The sequence below is a fragment of the Typopeltis vanoorti genome, chromosome 14 (genome assembly GCF_054136105.1).
Source record: "Typopeltis vanoorti isolate ZY-2024b chromosome 14, IOZ_Tvanoo_1.0, whole genome shotgun sequence".
In the NCBI taxonomy this organism is placed as follows: domain Eukaryota; kingdom Metazoa; phylum Arthropoda; class Arachnida; order Uropygi; family Thelyphonidae; genus Typopeltis; species Typopeltis vanoorti.
The window spans coordinates 18,018,933-18,035,505 of record NC_143562.1 but is presented as its reverse complement, the minus strand read 5'-3'; the positions used below and the strand labels follow the sequence as shown (position 1 = coordinate 18,035,505).

At 34.0% G+C, this 16,573-nt stretch overlaps 1 protein-coding gene across 3 annotated transcripts in view; it reads right to left on the bottom strand.

Annotated features, from left to right (window-relative positions):
* The window catches only part of Papss (3'-phosphoadenosine 5'-phosphosulfate synthase), a 152,524-nt gene that overhangs the window by 20,475 nt on the left and 115,476 nt on the right, over positions 1–16,573 (bottom strand). For all 3 annotated transcript variants that reach the window (XM_090404477.1, XM_090404478.1, XM_090404479.1), the window contains exon 7: positions 7,970–8,175. In XM_090404477.1, the coding sequence (XP_090260603.1) occupies positions 7,970–8,175 (206 nt within the window). The remainder of the gene's footprint in view (positions 1–7,969; positions 8,176–16,573) is intronic.

Here is a 16,573-nt window from a genome sequence, read left to right as displayed (position 1 = left end):
GTGAACTCGTTTTTCTTCAAGAGGGAAGAACATTTGATAACATTTAGAAGTGGTAACAACAGCTCACAAATTGACTACATTTTGACTAGAAGAAAACATCTTAAGGTTGTGACAAATTGTAAGGTAATTCCAACAGATCAAGTAGCACAACAACACCGACTGCTGTGCGCAGACTTTAAATTAAGATCGAAGATAAGAACTTCTGGTTGCCATGGGATGAAGACAATTAAGTGGTTTCGCTTAAAAGACGAGAGTGTGAGGAATCATTTTAGGGAGAGAGTGTTAGAGAGGATTTCGGATGGACTGGAAAGTGTACAAGATTGGTGGAAACATAATTCAAAAGTAATCCTAAGCTGTGCAATCGAGGTGCTTGGTGAGACATCTGGAAAGATTAGAGAGCAGAAGGAGGGTTGGTGGTGGAATAATGATGTACAAGTGGCAGTGACAGCTAAGAGGAAGGCAAAGCAGAAGTGGGATGAGTCAAGAGTGGAAGAGGACAGAGAGGTGTACAAAGAGAGAAAGCAAGAAGCCAAGAGAGTTGTGGCACAGGCGAAGGCCATGGCATATCAAGATCTGTATGATCAATTAGAAACAAAGGAAGGACAAAGAAAAATTTACCAACTAGCGAAATGTAGAAATAAAGCAGCTAAGGACATCTTACATGTGAGGCAGATCAAAGATACTGAAGGAAGAGTATTATGGAGGGATGTGGACATAAGAAACAGATGGAAAATATACTTTGAGGGACTTCTGAATGAGGAAAATGCAAGGACTCGCAGAGGAGATGGGCAGCCTTCTGAGGGGATGGTGCAGAACATCAGTAGAATGGAAGTGACGGAGGCCATGAAGAGGATGAGGAATGGAAAAGCGGTGGGCCCCGACAGAATTCCAGTGGAGGCATGGAAGGCACTGGGGGAAGAGGGAATTGACCTGCTGTGGGACCTGTTCATGAAAGTTTGCCAACAGGAAAATATACCCGAGGAATGGAGGGAAGGCACTCTTGTTCCCATCTACAAGGGTAAAGGGGATGCACAAGACTGTAAAAATTACAGAGGAATAAAGTTGATGTCCCACACAATGAAGATCCTAGAAAGGGTTCTTGATGGTAGATTGAGGGAGGAGGTGGAGATTGCAAAGGAACAATTTGGCTTCATGCCTGGTAGATCAACAACAGATGCTATCTTTGGGTTACGACAGATGATGGAAAAATATCGAGAGAAACAAAGGGAGCTACATCTGGTATTTATTGATCTGGAGAAAGCATACGATAGAGTGCCAAGGCAAGAAGTCTGGAGGTGTCTGAGGGAGAAGAAGGTGCCAGAGAAATATGTCAGGTTGGTGCAGGAAATGTACAGAAATGTGAAGACAAGTGTTTGGACCTGTTTGGGACAGACAGAAAGTTTTCAAGTAACAGTTGGCTTGCATCAAGGGTCAGCATTAAGTCTGTTTCTGTTTAATATTGTGATGGAGGTGGTAACAGAGGAGGTGAGAGAAGATGCACCTTGGACAATGCTGTATGCAGATGACATCTTGCTGTGTGTAGATTCAAGAGAAGAAGCGGAAACTAAACTGGAAAGATGGAGAAAAGTACTGGAAGAGAGAGGTATGAGACTGAGCAGAAGTAAGACAGAGTATATGTGTTGCACAGTGGGCGGTGGCCAGGAGACAGACCTGGAAGGAAATGTCATCAAGAAGGTGAGAGACTTTAGATACTTAGGTTCGACAGTGGAAGAAGATGGAGGAGGTGAGAAGGAAGTGGGATGCAGGATACAAGCAGGTTGGAGGAACTGGAGGGAGATGGCTGGAGTGTTATGTGATAAGAGGGTGCCGATCAATCTGAAAGGCAAAATTTATAGGACAGTAGTGAGGCCAGCTATGACATATGCTATAGAAACTGTGGCCCTGAGGAAAAATAACATTAGCAGGATGGAAGTAGCAGAGATGAGAATGCTTAGGTGGATGTGCGGTGTGACCAGAAAGGATCATCTGAGAAATGAATATGTCAGGGGAACAGTGAAAGTTACGAACTTAGGAGCGAAAATACAGGAGGCAAGGTTGAGATGGTTTGGTCATGTGATGAGGAGGGAGGACGAATATGTGGGAAGAAGGGTCATGCAGATGGATGTGCAAGGAAGGCGGAAGCGTGGGCAGCCAAAGAAGAGATGGAGGGAGCTGGTAGAAGAGGACTTGAAGATGAAGAACTTGGATGTGGTGACAGCCCAAGACAGGAAGGTGTGGAGGAGACTCATAATAAACAGTGACCCCACTTAAGTGGGAGAAGCTGCAGAAGAAGAAGAAGATTCTGTTGTGTAAGTTTAACTTTCTTTGTGCACATTATCCTTGATTATAGGATATATTGCTATTTTTTCATCTCACATGTAATTTCCTTGTGAAAATTACAATCAGAATATCTCATCAGCAAGAAGTGCAAAGGATAGCAAATACAAAATAAATTGTTGCTTGTTGCATTGCCAAAATCTTATTTTTCTAATTTTAATGGGAAAAAAAATTGAATAAGTGAAACAGAAATGCTGAAGTATTTTTTCAGTATTTTTTTTTAATTCTGAATTTTTCTAATATTTTTACTAAAAGGCAGAAAAAAATTCAAATCTTCCTATCACATTTGAGATATGAAAATATACTTTAAAATACTGACTTGAATGCTTTATTAAAGAAAATAGAAATAAAAATTTAAAACAAACCAAGCACAGTTTTGCTAATAATTATAACTGTCACTAAATTTCATTTTAAGCCTAATCGATAATCAAATACTTACTCCCATTTCCTTGAATTTGGAACGGAGTTCATTAGGACTAAGTCTGTACTGATCAAGACCATCTTTCCAATATATTCTTTCCAAAACTTCTATGTCCCCACCAACAAGCCAGTCACCACTATCATAAATCATCTACAAAAAATAAATAAAATAAATAAATGTATAAATCATATTTTGCAATATGTATTGCATATCATAACCTTTTTATTTCAAAACTTGACACACACACACACACACACACACACATATATATATATATAAAATGCTAGTGCTCTTAAACATACAGACACTAAAAACAGAAACTAAGAGGAAACTTATACTGTCTGTTTCATTTGGAACTTTGCCACATATCAATACCTTTCTCTTCTGTTTTTTTAACAAACTGATATAAAAATAGTGAATTTTAGTGATTGTGACTGAAATTCACCATTTTCCACATTTCATTTTTAGTGTAATTCCATGACAATGCATAAATACATCTATTAGATTCATTATATCTATCTTTATAAAAAAAAAAAACCTATTCTAGCTAGATAGTTTGACCAAATTTGGTATCTCCCACCCTCCTAAAAGTTGCTTAGCGATCTAAATTTCGATTTAAATCAAATATCAATTTAAATATCAAAATTAACAAAAACAACCCAAAATTATATTACACAGTACTTTAACAGCCTCTGAACTTTTTCTTGATTTAGCAATTTCACACTTGAATTGCACACTAAACAGTGTGCAATTCAAGTGTGGAATTGCTAAATCAAGAAAAATTTGTAAATAAATGAGTGAATCACATTGCTCTGGAAGGGCAATATGATACAATCATTCCTAAATTAATTCAATATAAGATCTACTGATAGTGACAACCTTAATCCTGAGATACTGATATATACAGAAAGAGAGGCCCTCAAAATCATCATTACATCTTAGATGCTGGGTTTAACCCAGTAAAGATATATAATAACATGGTGGTTACACATATCTGGAGAATAAGAATGATAGTTAATTATTATACCATAAATCAAAGTTTAAAAAAAAACAAAAATGAGCAGTACAAAAAATAATTACTATCATATAAAACTTTCTTCCAACTATCTCGGAAATTCAAAAGTAATTTTCTTCCAAAAATTTGGATAAAGTGCTGAAAAGGAAGTTCATCATCAAATTCCTGACATGTACCCTCAAGGAATGTACAGGATATGAGAGTACTACATGAAAAATTTACATCATTACTAACTTCCTATCTACAATTTTCCTCCAAATCACTCTATTACTTGTCAGAACTATAATATTATCATTATCAGATCTTATATTTCTATCATCTAAGGCACATTGTACCGTATCAATCCACCTATATCTTCGTCTTCCTCTGGGTTGTTTTTCTGCCAACCTGGCAGAGAACACTTGTTTTGCTAATCTTTCCTCGCCCATCCTGTTTAAGTGACCATACCACCTGAGATTAGCTCTGCTAACACATTCCTGGATGCTGACAATGTCAAGTTCTTTCCTAATATCCTCGTTTTTAATATGATATTGCCATTGATGCCATCTGTTCACACCTCTAATCTTTCTCAGGACTCTCATATTTGCGATGTTTAGTCTTTGGTCAAGTGTTTTACTTCTAACCCAGCTCTCAGATCCATAAGTTAAAACTGGTTTGAACACTGTCTTGTATACAACTAATTTAATGTTCTGACTAATTTCTCTCTTATTCCATATGAATTTATTCAGTTGACTTCCTACCATACCAGCTTTGTTGCTTCTGTTGTCTATTTCCATATTTAATTTACCATCTTCACTAAAAATCGTCCCTAAGTAGCTGAAATGTTTTACTTGTTCTACAGGTACCCCCGCCCCCCCCAAATTCACAACACAGTTGACATTTTCAACAATTCTACCTATTTTCATTGTCTTTGTCTTTTTAATGCTGTCCTTCATACCATATCTATTACAACAGTTATTCAATTTAGTCTGGGAATCTTGCAAACTTGTAGCAAATCTATTCAGAAGTATAACATCGTCCACATAAAGCAAAGAGCTGACATTAACATCTCCAATTCTGATATCATGTTTAATACCACTTTCCTTCATAATGTGATCCACATAGATAATGAATAACAGAGGGGATAATGTACATCCTTGTTTCACACCAGATTTAACATTAAACCATCCTCCTCTACATCCATCAATTCTAACTGCCGACTTACAACTCAAATACAGACTAAGTATTGCTTGATATAATGCCCCATATAACTGTTGCATATTGAATAGCTTCTCTCTTGGCACCTTGTCATATGCCTTTTCCAGATCGACAAAACTTAAATATAGATCTTTGTTATATTCCCATGCTTTCTCGACTATTTGTCATAAAGTGAAGATCTGATCCAGACAGCCTCTATTTGACTGAATCCAGCTTGTTCTTCGCCAAGCTTTTCTTCCACAATTCTTCTCAACCGTTTCTCAAGTATACTTGCATAGATCTTGCCAGGATCACTCAGTAGGGAAATATCTCTGTAATTCTCACATTCAGTTTTATGTCCCTTTTTATATATGGGCACTATTAGATCTCTACACCAATCATTGGGAATTCATTCCTCTATCCATGCTTTCTCAACTATGAAGTGCAGCCACTGGAAGACTTTTATACCACTATACTTCAGCATTTCTGGTCGAATATCATCTACTCCTGCTGCCTTTCCACATTTCAAGCCTTTGATGGCTTTTTCTACTTCAAGTATGGATATGTATTCCTGACTGTATGCCTGTTGAGTGTTTTTTACCACTGTGCTAATACTGCTTGTTTCATTTAGCAATTTTTCGAAGTAATTACTCCATAGTTCAAGGATATCTATTTCTCCTAACTGGTAATTAATTTACGGAATTAACAAAGCAAAAGCTCATTTGCTTTGTTAGTTCCTTAGTGCACATACCATATCTTTATGTTCCTGAAGATGGCAATGTGACATTGCCGAAATATAGAAGTGATTCATTAAAGTTATCTTTAATTAATATACTTTATATGCGTTGTTAATTCCATAAATGAATTACCAGTTATGTCTAATCAACATATAAGTCTTTCTACTAGAATCTTTTTCTCCTGTTTTCATGTCACCTTTATCATCTCTAACTTCTTTTACAGCACTCTTTCCTCCATTCCTAAGCTGCTTCAACAACCTCCAGAATATCTTACCACCTTCTTGATATTTATTTTCTATGTTCTTTCCAAAGTCCTCCCATGACTTTTATTTAGCTAGTTTTACACAATGTTTCGCTTTCTTACATTTGTCTCTATATTCTCTAAGAGCAAAAGCTGACTTATTTACCAGGAACGTATGATATGCTTCCTTCTTTTCCTTCACTGCCTCTTTAATTTTCTGTGTCCACCATGGAGTCCTGATTTTTCTATCCTTGCAGACAATCTCACCACATGCCTCTCTGGCTGAATCAATCAGGATTTTCTTCAAGGCTTGCCACTGAATCTCCAAGGTTTGTTTCCTATTCTCAAACTCTTTCATTTTTTCTTCAATAATCTTTGTGTATGTTAGTCTACCATTCACATCTGAAAGTTGCTCAACTTTTATTCGATTTAAAACTTTCTTACATGTTATTCTTTTCAATATGAAATTCAATTTTATCCTGCTCAAGACTAAATAGTGATTGCTTCCAATTTCAAATCCTCTGTACGCTCTGTTGTCCTGCACCACGGAGAAAACATCACTATCAACAATAACATAGTCAATGAGACTTTTCTTATTCCTTGCCTCTTCTCTCCATGTGACTTTGTGCACATTTTTATGTTGAACATGGTGTTAGTAATAACAAGTCCATGTGCTGAGCAGAAATCCAACAGGTATTTGCCATTATTATTAGATTTGCTCTTTTCTCCAAATTTTCCCAAAATATTTTTGTACGTCTGACAATCATTTCCTACTCTGCTATTCAGATCCCCAACAAGGACCAACTTTTCCTTTTTCAATTTGTCAGTAGCTTTCTCTAGAGCCTCAAAAAATTCCTCCACTTCTATATTCGTAGAGCTTTCTGTGGGACCATAGGCACAAATAAGTCTCATTGTCCAGGTCTCCATTCTCATATTTGCCCACATCACTCTCCTTGAGACTGCCTGCCATTCAAGAAGATTAGCCTCGTATTTTGTGTTCAATACTATGGCTGCTCCTTATTTTCCTTGATTGTCATTTCCTGAATATAACATTTTGTATTTATTGCTCAGAAAGATCTCACCAGTTTTTGCCTTTTTTGTTTCAGTCACCCCTATAATGTCGATCTGGTACTTATCTAATTCCACAGTTAGCTCCATTTCTTTGCCATTCAGGCTTCTTATGTTGATAGTACCGATCTTTAACTCTGGTGATGTTGAGTTGGGGTGTGTTTTCAGATTTGTTCCAGTGACTGACTTTTCGCTGTTTGCCGTGGCGAAAACAACGGGGGGACCTTGTTTAACAGGGCAACGCCCCAGCCGGCATGAAATTTTGTCATGTTGTACCATCATTTTTTATTTTGGTTTAACTAATAGGGATACAATTTGGTCGGCTAAATACCAAATTGCCAGCCCATCCTCGTTAGTTCAGTATCCAGGTAGATACCCAACAGGGTGCACCACAAGAAGGTGAGGATTGGACATTAGGTCAGAAGCCCTGAAGAAAAGGAAGTTTGCAGTCCTAATGTAGAAAATAGTACAGTTTTGAGAAAGAACAGCAAAACAGAATACTATGAAAACATTTGTTACAGTTTAATACAGCTCTAACTGATTGAGTGACAATGTTATTTTGATGACCACCAATTTTCTCTGGTGAAAGGAACTCTTATGAATGTGAGAATAATTTAATAAATTTATATTTCTAATATGTGGGTAAAACACGTCCAAGCCAAAACAATGCATGATCAGTACCAAAAATATTCATATTATTCATACAAAAAGGTCAGTTGTCTTAAAACATATCTATGTCTCTAAATATTGTACTATAAACAGGTAAAAAAAAAAAATATATATATATATATATATATATATATTTTTTTTTTTTTTTACCTGTTTATATTTCATAGTATAAAATAAATTATAAAATAATTTGTTTTATACTATGAAATTAAGATGTAAAAGTTAATTCTACTAATAAATTACTGTGATTATTATGAAATAACTAAAGCAGCTTCTCTGAAATGTCAATATTCTGAAAGTGATACCTTCACATAAGGATGGCCTCTGTTGGATGTTCCAAACTGTCTGCTACACCGCTCTTCCTTTCTATGTTCATAAAACTCTGGATTTCTAAGAATTGCATACTTCTTGTCTTGATATCTGAGAGCAAAAGCAGAGCAATCCTGCAGCCTTTCTTTATCTTTGGTACTTAGTGGCAGAACAATAGGAATGGACTGATTAATAACCCCTCCTGGAGAGTATATAGGAAAATATTATGAGAATGAAAAAATAATTAATTTCAATTTTGACATAATATGAAGATATAATCAGCTCAGATGAATGTAACTGCAAGAACTGTTGCTAGTGCAGAAATTTAAGATAGATCTTATGGATTCAGTAAAATTGTTATATATCAAACGAACAAACAAACAAAGCAAGTAAATACCATAACAAACTTGTTCACTATATAATCATTTAATACTTTTTTTTATGGATTATAATAATAATTCCAGTCCATTAATCCATAACCTTTCATATATGATAATTATAATCATATGAATAAAGAATTATATACCTTTATGCATATGATTTTTAAAAAGTTGAATAGAAAGGTACTAATTTCATTTATTTTACACTTGCATTCTTTTGTTCTCAAAAAACAGACCATTATTTCTTACAAAAATTATAATCACATTGACTAGAATTATTATTCATTCCACTATTATGTTAAGCAAACAATAATACAAGCAATAGGAAACTGCCAAGTTACATCCACAAGAAAAACTGTGGATGTAACTTGGCAGTAATCACAAAAAGTTCCTCATAGTTACCATCAGATTCCACTACAAAATTTAAAATTTCTAGCTACGATACAAACTACAGTCATTCTGTTCATGATTTAAAAATAATATTTACGAAACATACAGACTCTACAATAGTTATAGCACTCTCACTAGAGTAAAGCCCTACAGAAACAGTCCTATGCTAAAAGAAATTGCTATAGCAAACTACTCACTATAATAAACTATTCCTGTGATCACCACAAGCTCGCTATAGCAAGAACCAACTGTATTAATAATTTAATGCTGTTTGGTGATTTTTTTTATTTTATTTTAAATTCCATCCTTGTAAATAGATGATGATGATCATCATCATGCGTATGAAGGATTTAGGGCTAACATGGCCTGTTCCGGCCTCAGAAGTCATTGTTGAATCGTTTAAGAGGACGTCCTGGTTTTCTTTTTCCTAATGGCTTGTACTTTAAGGCTTGTTTTGGTAATCTTTCTGTTTTCATTCTTTGAACCTGTTCCATCCATTTATGTTTATATTTTTTAAATTTTTTCTATTACTGGTTCTTGGTTTATTTCTTTCATAATTTCTTCATTTCTTTTGTGATCAAATAGGGTATACTTTGCAGTTTTTCTCAAAAACTTTATTTCTGCTGTTCTTAATCTTTGTTTGTCTTTTTGTTTTATTGTCCAGATTTCACTTACATACATTAAGACTGGTAGGGCTAATGTATGTATACTTTTAGTCTGGTTTGTTTTTGAACTAGGTTTGGTTTAAATATAGAGTTAATTACTCCTGTTATTTTTAAATATTTTGCAATTTTTACGTTTATATCTTTTTCATTTTCATATGTGATCATACATCCTAGGTAGTTAAATGAATTCACCTGTTCTAAGCTCTTGTTATCTATTACAATTTTAGTTCTTGCTGGATCTTTTCCTTTAAAGGCCATAGTTTTTGATTTTTCTGTTGATATTATCACACCATAATCTTTGGATATCTCATTTAGATCTAAAATAGCTTTCTGTAAGTTATCTTCAGAATTTGTAATTATTATTTGGTCGTCGGCAAAGAGGAGTGTTTAAGTTTACTGTTGGAGAAAGTTTAATTCCTTGATGTAACTTTTTACTCCATTTTATTATTATTTCATTTAAGTAGATATTAAAAAGAGTTGGTGAGAGGGGACATCCCTGTCGGACCCCTTGGTTTATCTCTCTCGTATATGATAGCTCATGATTTAATCTTATTTGTATTTGATTATTTTCATATATACTTGTGATAGCTTTTAGGATATTATTTGGTATTTGTCTTTCTTTTAATATGTTAAATAATATGTTTCTTTTAACTTTGTCAAATGCTTTTTCAAAGTCAATAAATGCAATATGTGTTTCTAAATTGTATTCTCTTCTTTTCTCTATTATTAATTTTAGGCAAAAGGCCGGGCCTATACATAATCGTCCTTTTCTAAATCCATTCTGTACTTCTAAAGTTTTTGGAATATTTCATTAGTTTGCTATTTAAGATTCTGCTATATATTTTTAACAGGAATTTAGTATACTGATACCTCTATAGTTTTTAGGGTCATCTCTATTACCTTTTTTAAAGACAGAAATCACAATTGCTTTTTTCCATTCTATTGGGGGGGGATACCAGTTGAGTAAATTTTATTTAAAAATAATAAGTCTTTCTTTGAATCTCGTTCCTGCGTATTTATATAGTTCTGAACCTAGCTTATCTTCTCCAGGTGATTTTCCGTTTCTTGTTTCTTTCAGGCCGATTTCTAATTCTTCTTTAGTTATTTCATTTTCGTCAATTGTTTGCCAGTTGAGTAAATTTTATTTAAAAATAATAAGTCTTTCTTTGAATCTCGTTCCTGCGTATTTATATAGTTCTGAACCTAGCTTATCTTCTCCAGGTGATTTTCCGTTTCTTGTTTCTTTCAGGCTGATTTCTAATTCTTCTTTAGCTATTTCATTTTCGTCAATTGTTTGCCAGTTGTATTTTGTAAAATATTTGTCCACAGTTCTGTGTAGTAATTTAGAAATTCTAATTTCAATTCAGCGTTTAATTTTATGTTTTCTTTGGTATCAGTATTCAATTTAGTCTTATATACATTGGGTCTTATTTTATTTTATATAAAATTTATATATATATCTACATTTAAGGGTTTCAAAATCTTATATACATTGGGTCTTATTTTATATAAATTTGTTCCATGATTCTCTATCTTTTTCTGACTTCTCTTTTAGCTATGGTTCTTATTCTTTTATATTCTATTTCATCTTCTAATCTTTTACTGCTTAACTATTTGTGATAGGCTTCTTTTTTCTTTTTATTTCTTTCATTGTATCATCCCAGATCTTGTTTTTTTTACTTTTATTGAATTTTTTGGTCTTTCCTAAGCTTTCATTTGCTGCTGCATTTAGTATTATTTTTATATTAAGCCATTCTATTTCTATTTCTTCATTTTGTTTTATTTTATCTAGATATTGGTTAATTCTTTATTCATACAGCCATTGTATATTTGTGTCATTCAATAGTCTAGTTTTATAAACAAATGTTTCAATTTTTCTTTCTGTTCTTGTTACTTGTAGCCATTTAGGTGGTAATCTTAATTTTATTTTAACAAGGAAGTAGTCACTGCTTATTTCATATCTTCTGTGAACTGTAACATCTAGTGAAAATTTTAATGTCTTTTCATTTAATATGAAGTAATCTAATATTGATTTCCATCCTCTTGCTGCCCAAGTATATTTATGTATGTCTTTATGTTTATAGAAGGAATTCATTATTTTTAGGTATTATAAACTTCAAAGTCAATCAATTTTTTACCATTCCTGTTTAGAGTATGTTCTCCATGTATTCCTATATTATTATTAATTTTTGTGTTTCCAATTCTTGCATTTAAGTCTCCTGCTAAAATTACGTAATCATTTTTATTTATTTTATTATATATGTTTTGTAGCTGATTATAAAAATCAATATTATCCTTTTCTCTTCCTTCTTCTGGGGTATATAAACCAATTATTGTTAAATAGCCTCTATCTATTTTTATTCTAGCTTCTATTATTCTTTCATTCCATAATTTATAATGTTTTAACTGTTTTGAAAGGGAGTTATGAATCCAAATCATGACTCCTGCTTGTGCTCTTTGGTCTCTGTCAACTCCACTGTATATCACATTAAAATTTTCAGTTCTCATAGTTCCTTTTAATTTCTTTTTTGTTCCAGTGATTACTGCCATTTTAAAATTTCTTTCATTTAATAATTGGTCTGATTCTATTTCTTTATATGCTATTCCTCTTACATTCCAGTTTGCTATTGGTATTACATTTTGTCGTTTCCATTTTTGTTTTACCTTTTCCATTCCAGGGTCGTTTCCCATAGGTTCGATCCGATTATCTTTTTCTGTCAGCTTACAAGTAGGATTATGTTCTCCATGTCAGGGGACTAGCCTGACGATGGAATAGTTCAATGGTAGGGCTGCTACCTTAAGACTTCTGAACTAGCCTTCCGAATTTAAATCCATAGGAGGAATAGGGTATATTGAAGGGGAAAGAGTAGATTATAGAAGAATTATAGTAAGGTTTATTGAGAGGGCATAGTTGTAAAGCCAGAAATGAAAAGACCCCATTGGCCCTCGAGTACTCTAATAGCATAAGGGTCATAAAATAAGAAGAGTTGGCTGATAAGGCCTTATAGGAAAGATTAAAGTAAGTGGATCTTCCTCAAAGTAGAAGAAGGAGAGGACAGATCCAGATGTCCTGGATGATAGAATGGTTAAATAATCCATGAATCCTGCTCGAGAGAACATGGAAATGAAAATTGTTTAACACCTAAATACTTAAGTAAACATCCATACCCAATTGGGATTTAAAAAGACAGCCTGTTGGTTGGAAAGCAGAGCATTCTCACTACAAGTGAGTGCACTTGTAGTAGTGTACTATTATCAGTCAATTATGATGGCATTTATAACACACAATTACGACAGATAAAGATTTCCTCGTTTGCCTACATCTAAATCAAGCATAAATAAAGTAACTTGCTTAAGCAAATTTAAGCTTACACATGAAATTATATTTATGACTGAGTTTCTATGCATTATTATTATTATCTGAGACCTCCAAAGAGTCAAGGACTCATCGAAAAAGGCTATAATCACCCAAACCAGCTGGCATACCTTCCCTTAAATTAATTCACACTAGATGCACTCACTACCCCTAAAGGCAAACTATTCCACTCACTCACTGCTCTCTGGGAGAAAAAACTAGTTCTTACCCCCTTCTTGACTGCAAATAAATTTCACTTCCATGGATGCCCCTGTGTTCTCTCTCCACCTTCCATATAATGAAAAATTTCATCAGTTGATATCCTATAACACCCATTCAAAAGTTTATAGACATCTATCATGCTCCTCTTTCTCCTGTTAACCAGAGTCTGCAATATATATACTTGCAATCTGTCCTCATAATCTAAGTTCCAGATGTGGTCTTATCAATGCCTTATAAAGAGGCAAAATTACTTCTTTATCCTTACATGTCAAGGTTTGCTTCAACATTGCAATCATCCTCTGAGTTGTACTTGCAACTTCTGCTATGTGACCTTTGAACTTCAAATTCCTATCCACCAATATGCCAAGATCCCTTGCCTCTTCATTTTCTTGTAGCATAACTCCACTAAATATAATATGTTGCTGGAACTCTAATCATGCCAAAGTGCATAACTTTACACTTACTAACATTAAACTGACAGCCATTTTTGTTTGCCAAAATTTCCAGCCTAATTAAATCATTTTGTAAGTGCTGAATATCAATAGCATCCTGATTGCCCTGCCTATCCTCACATCATCAGCAATCAACTGCACATCTGATGTTAGATCCTGCCTGATGTCATTAATGTATAGATTGAACAATAATGGCCCAATGACTGAACCCTGATGTACACCACTGGTCACCTTAAATCTAGCAGATTCTCACCCACTGTATACCACTTTTTGAAATCTGTCAACTATCCCCTGATCCAAGTCAACAGTTTATATTCTAATCCCATATTATCCAGTTTAGGCAACAGCCTATCGTGTGGTATCCTATTAAATGCCTTAGTGGTATCTTATTAAATTGCTCATATTTTATAATATGAGCAATTTGTTCATATTATAAAATATGAGCACATTGCTAAAACATGACCTTCCTTTAGTAAACCCATGCTGCTTTTTGCAAGAAAACTTCTCTGAAATTTTCACTACCATACCAGAGATACTGATAGGTCAGTAGTAAGACACATCAGTTTTTGCACCAGCCTTGTGAAATGGAACTATCATATGTTCCTGTGGTATCATTCCTGAGCTGAGACTCAAGTTAAACACACATGTGAAAGACCTAGCCAATTTGGCTGAACATTCCTTTAGCAAGCGTGCTGATATTACATCTGTCCCTATAGACAAATTCTTATCCAGGTTATGAAACAGCTCTTCAACCTCATTTTCATAAACCTCTAACTCTTCATCCAATGTAGCAGTAGCACTGTGCACCATGTTATACACACCTGGTTGATATATCTTAGCAAAGTGAGCACTCATTAACTGAACAATCTCATTAGCTTCCAACATTCGAGTACCATCAATTAAAGTTATTCTTTCACATTCATTCTTTCTTTTGCATGCAGCATAATGATAAAATTCTTTTGGATTGCCTTTAGCTTGCATGCCAATTTCTTTTCATACTGCGATTTAGCTTTCTGCACAATACTCATTATTTTTCTGGCCTGAGTTTTATTTATTTCATAACTCCTCACACTCTTATTCTCACGATATTCTTTCCACATCATCATCATCACCTTCTTGTGGATCTCTTGCTTAATAAGGTTGCACATCCATTATACTTCCAACGTATCTATTCTTCAAACACTAGGGATACATTCAGATACAGCCTCATTTAAGCACTTTTTAAAAGATTCCCATACATTGCTGACATTTCCCATTCAGTAACTGATACAATGATAGTATTCTCCTAAGTTGATCATAAATTCCAGCTTTGTAGTTCAGCGTATAACCTTTTTGATAATAATGCTTATTTCAGTAATCAAAATCTTAAAATTTAATAATTTCAACATTCTTCCTCCTTTAAAATCTCAGGTGCTTTTAGGTCTTTCAAGTATATAATGCTTGATGCAACATACAGCTGAAGTTATCATTCTTGATATGGAAATACTGTCATGGATATGCATGATGTGGATAAGAGCAGAGGAGTAATTTGCAGGCTGATGTAGTCTGTGAATACCACTGTTTCCATTATCATTTCTGTACCAGAAATAGCTAGATCAATGTTTGTAGCCATGATTATTTTACACTTCTCCTCCTCCTCTATACAATACAGAACTAAAACTAAATCAGAAATATTTAAAAATAAAAATATGGACATTCGTTTATAAATTTGATTAAGAGTGCTGACTTCTACATGTTTTGATACTGAAAACTAAATAGTTTTTAAAGAAGTTAAATAATTTCAGATAAGTTAGTAATCACTATATAATGACTTGACCAGCATACACGATGTTAGCTAGTAATGTCAGATATGGTGCATAATTTGTTGAGAGGCTTCTCAATATTGTGTAGGATGAGACCTTGATTTCAATTTAGAGCGCCTCATCAACATATAACTTCACTGGATTCTTTGAAAGTCTATTACAAAAGGGTATCATCCAGGCTCTACTTTCTGTAAGGCCTGTAAAAACAAGGAGCGGTTGCCCAGGCCCATTTTCAGTATAACTGCAAACACATTGAACCTGCTTCACCTCTTCTTTTTATTCCATCTATCTTTGCCCTTTGGAACAGCCTTCCTCATGAAATATTCCCAGACAACTACAAACTGTAACTCTTCAAAGTCAAACTCTCAATCAACACTGCACACATGGCACTGATTTGCTTATAGGTTCTTTGACCTCTCATATATGGGATCAATATATAAAAAAAAGCAAGACATCAAGATAGATGACTAATTCATGTCATGATGTTCTGTGAGGATGAGAGATATAAGGCCTGATTTATCCCTTTTTTTTTGTGTGTTTTTTTTTAGGATTTCAAAATTTCTTGCAGTTCTGATCAATGTAGGCTTCAACACATGAGCAAAAGATCTTGTATAATTATGGTGTTTATAAAATGGAAGTCTTTTGTAGAATACAAGAAATTCTGAAGGATTTAAACTGCTTTGAAAGTATTTAAAAATAAGTCTGGATCCCTCCGGTGTACTACTTGAAGAGAGTATTAAATGGATAAAATATTCATTATGTGAAGGCATACTCTAAAAGACAATTTCATTTGTTTTCTAAATAATTTCCACACAAAAATTCAGCTTACTTTTAGAAATAAATAAACTTCTGTTCCCAAATGTTTACACTGGCATATCACCAGCTATAACAAAAGCTTGGAATCATCATTATATCAAAAATGTGCTTTAAATATAAAAGATGAGGTGACTAAAAAAAGTAAAATGAAATTAATCTATTCAAGCATTTCCTTCAAAATGGTCATCCAAAAAAAAAGTTCTTAAAAAGTTTCCAACAGTAAAGTCAGATATGAAGAGTTTCATCTCCTTAACCTACATCAGAGATAAGGTAGGGGAATGGAACCTTACCTTTCATCAGAAGGCCTCCAAGATGTATAGCTCTGCATGTGCTTTCAAACTAGTTCAGATCCTTCAAAATTTCTTACAGTCCCAAAGGACAATGTTTCCTTAAAAAAAAACACCTGTATATAAAAGATCTTTTGTTCATGTGACAAAGCCTACACTGAATAGAATGGAAGAAGTTTCAAAATACAAAAAAAAAAAAAAAAGAAGAAAAAAAAAGAACACTACTGATAT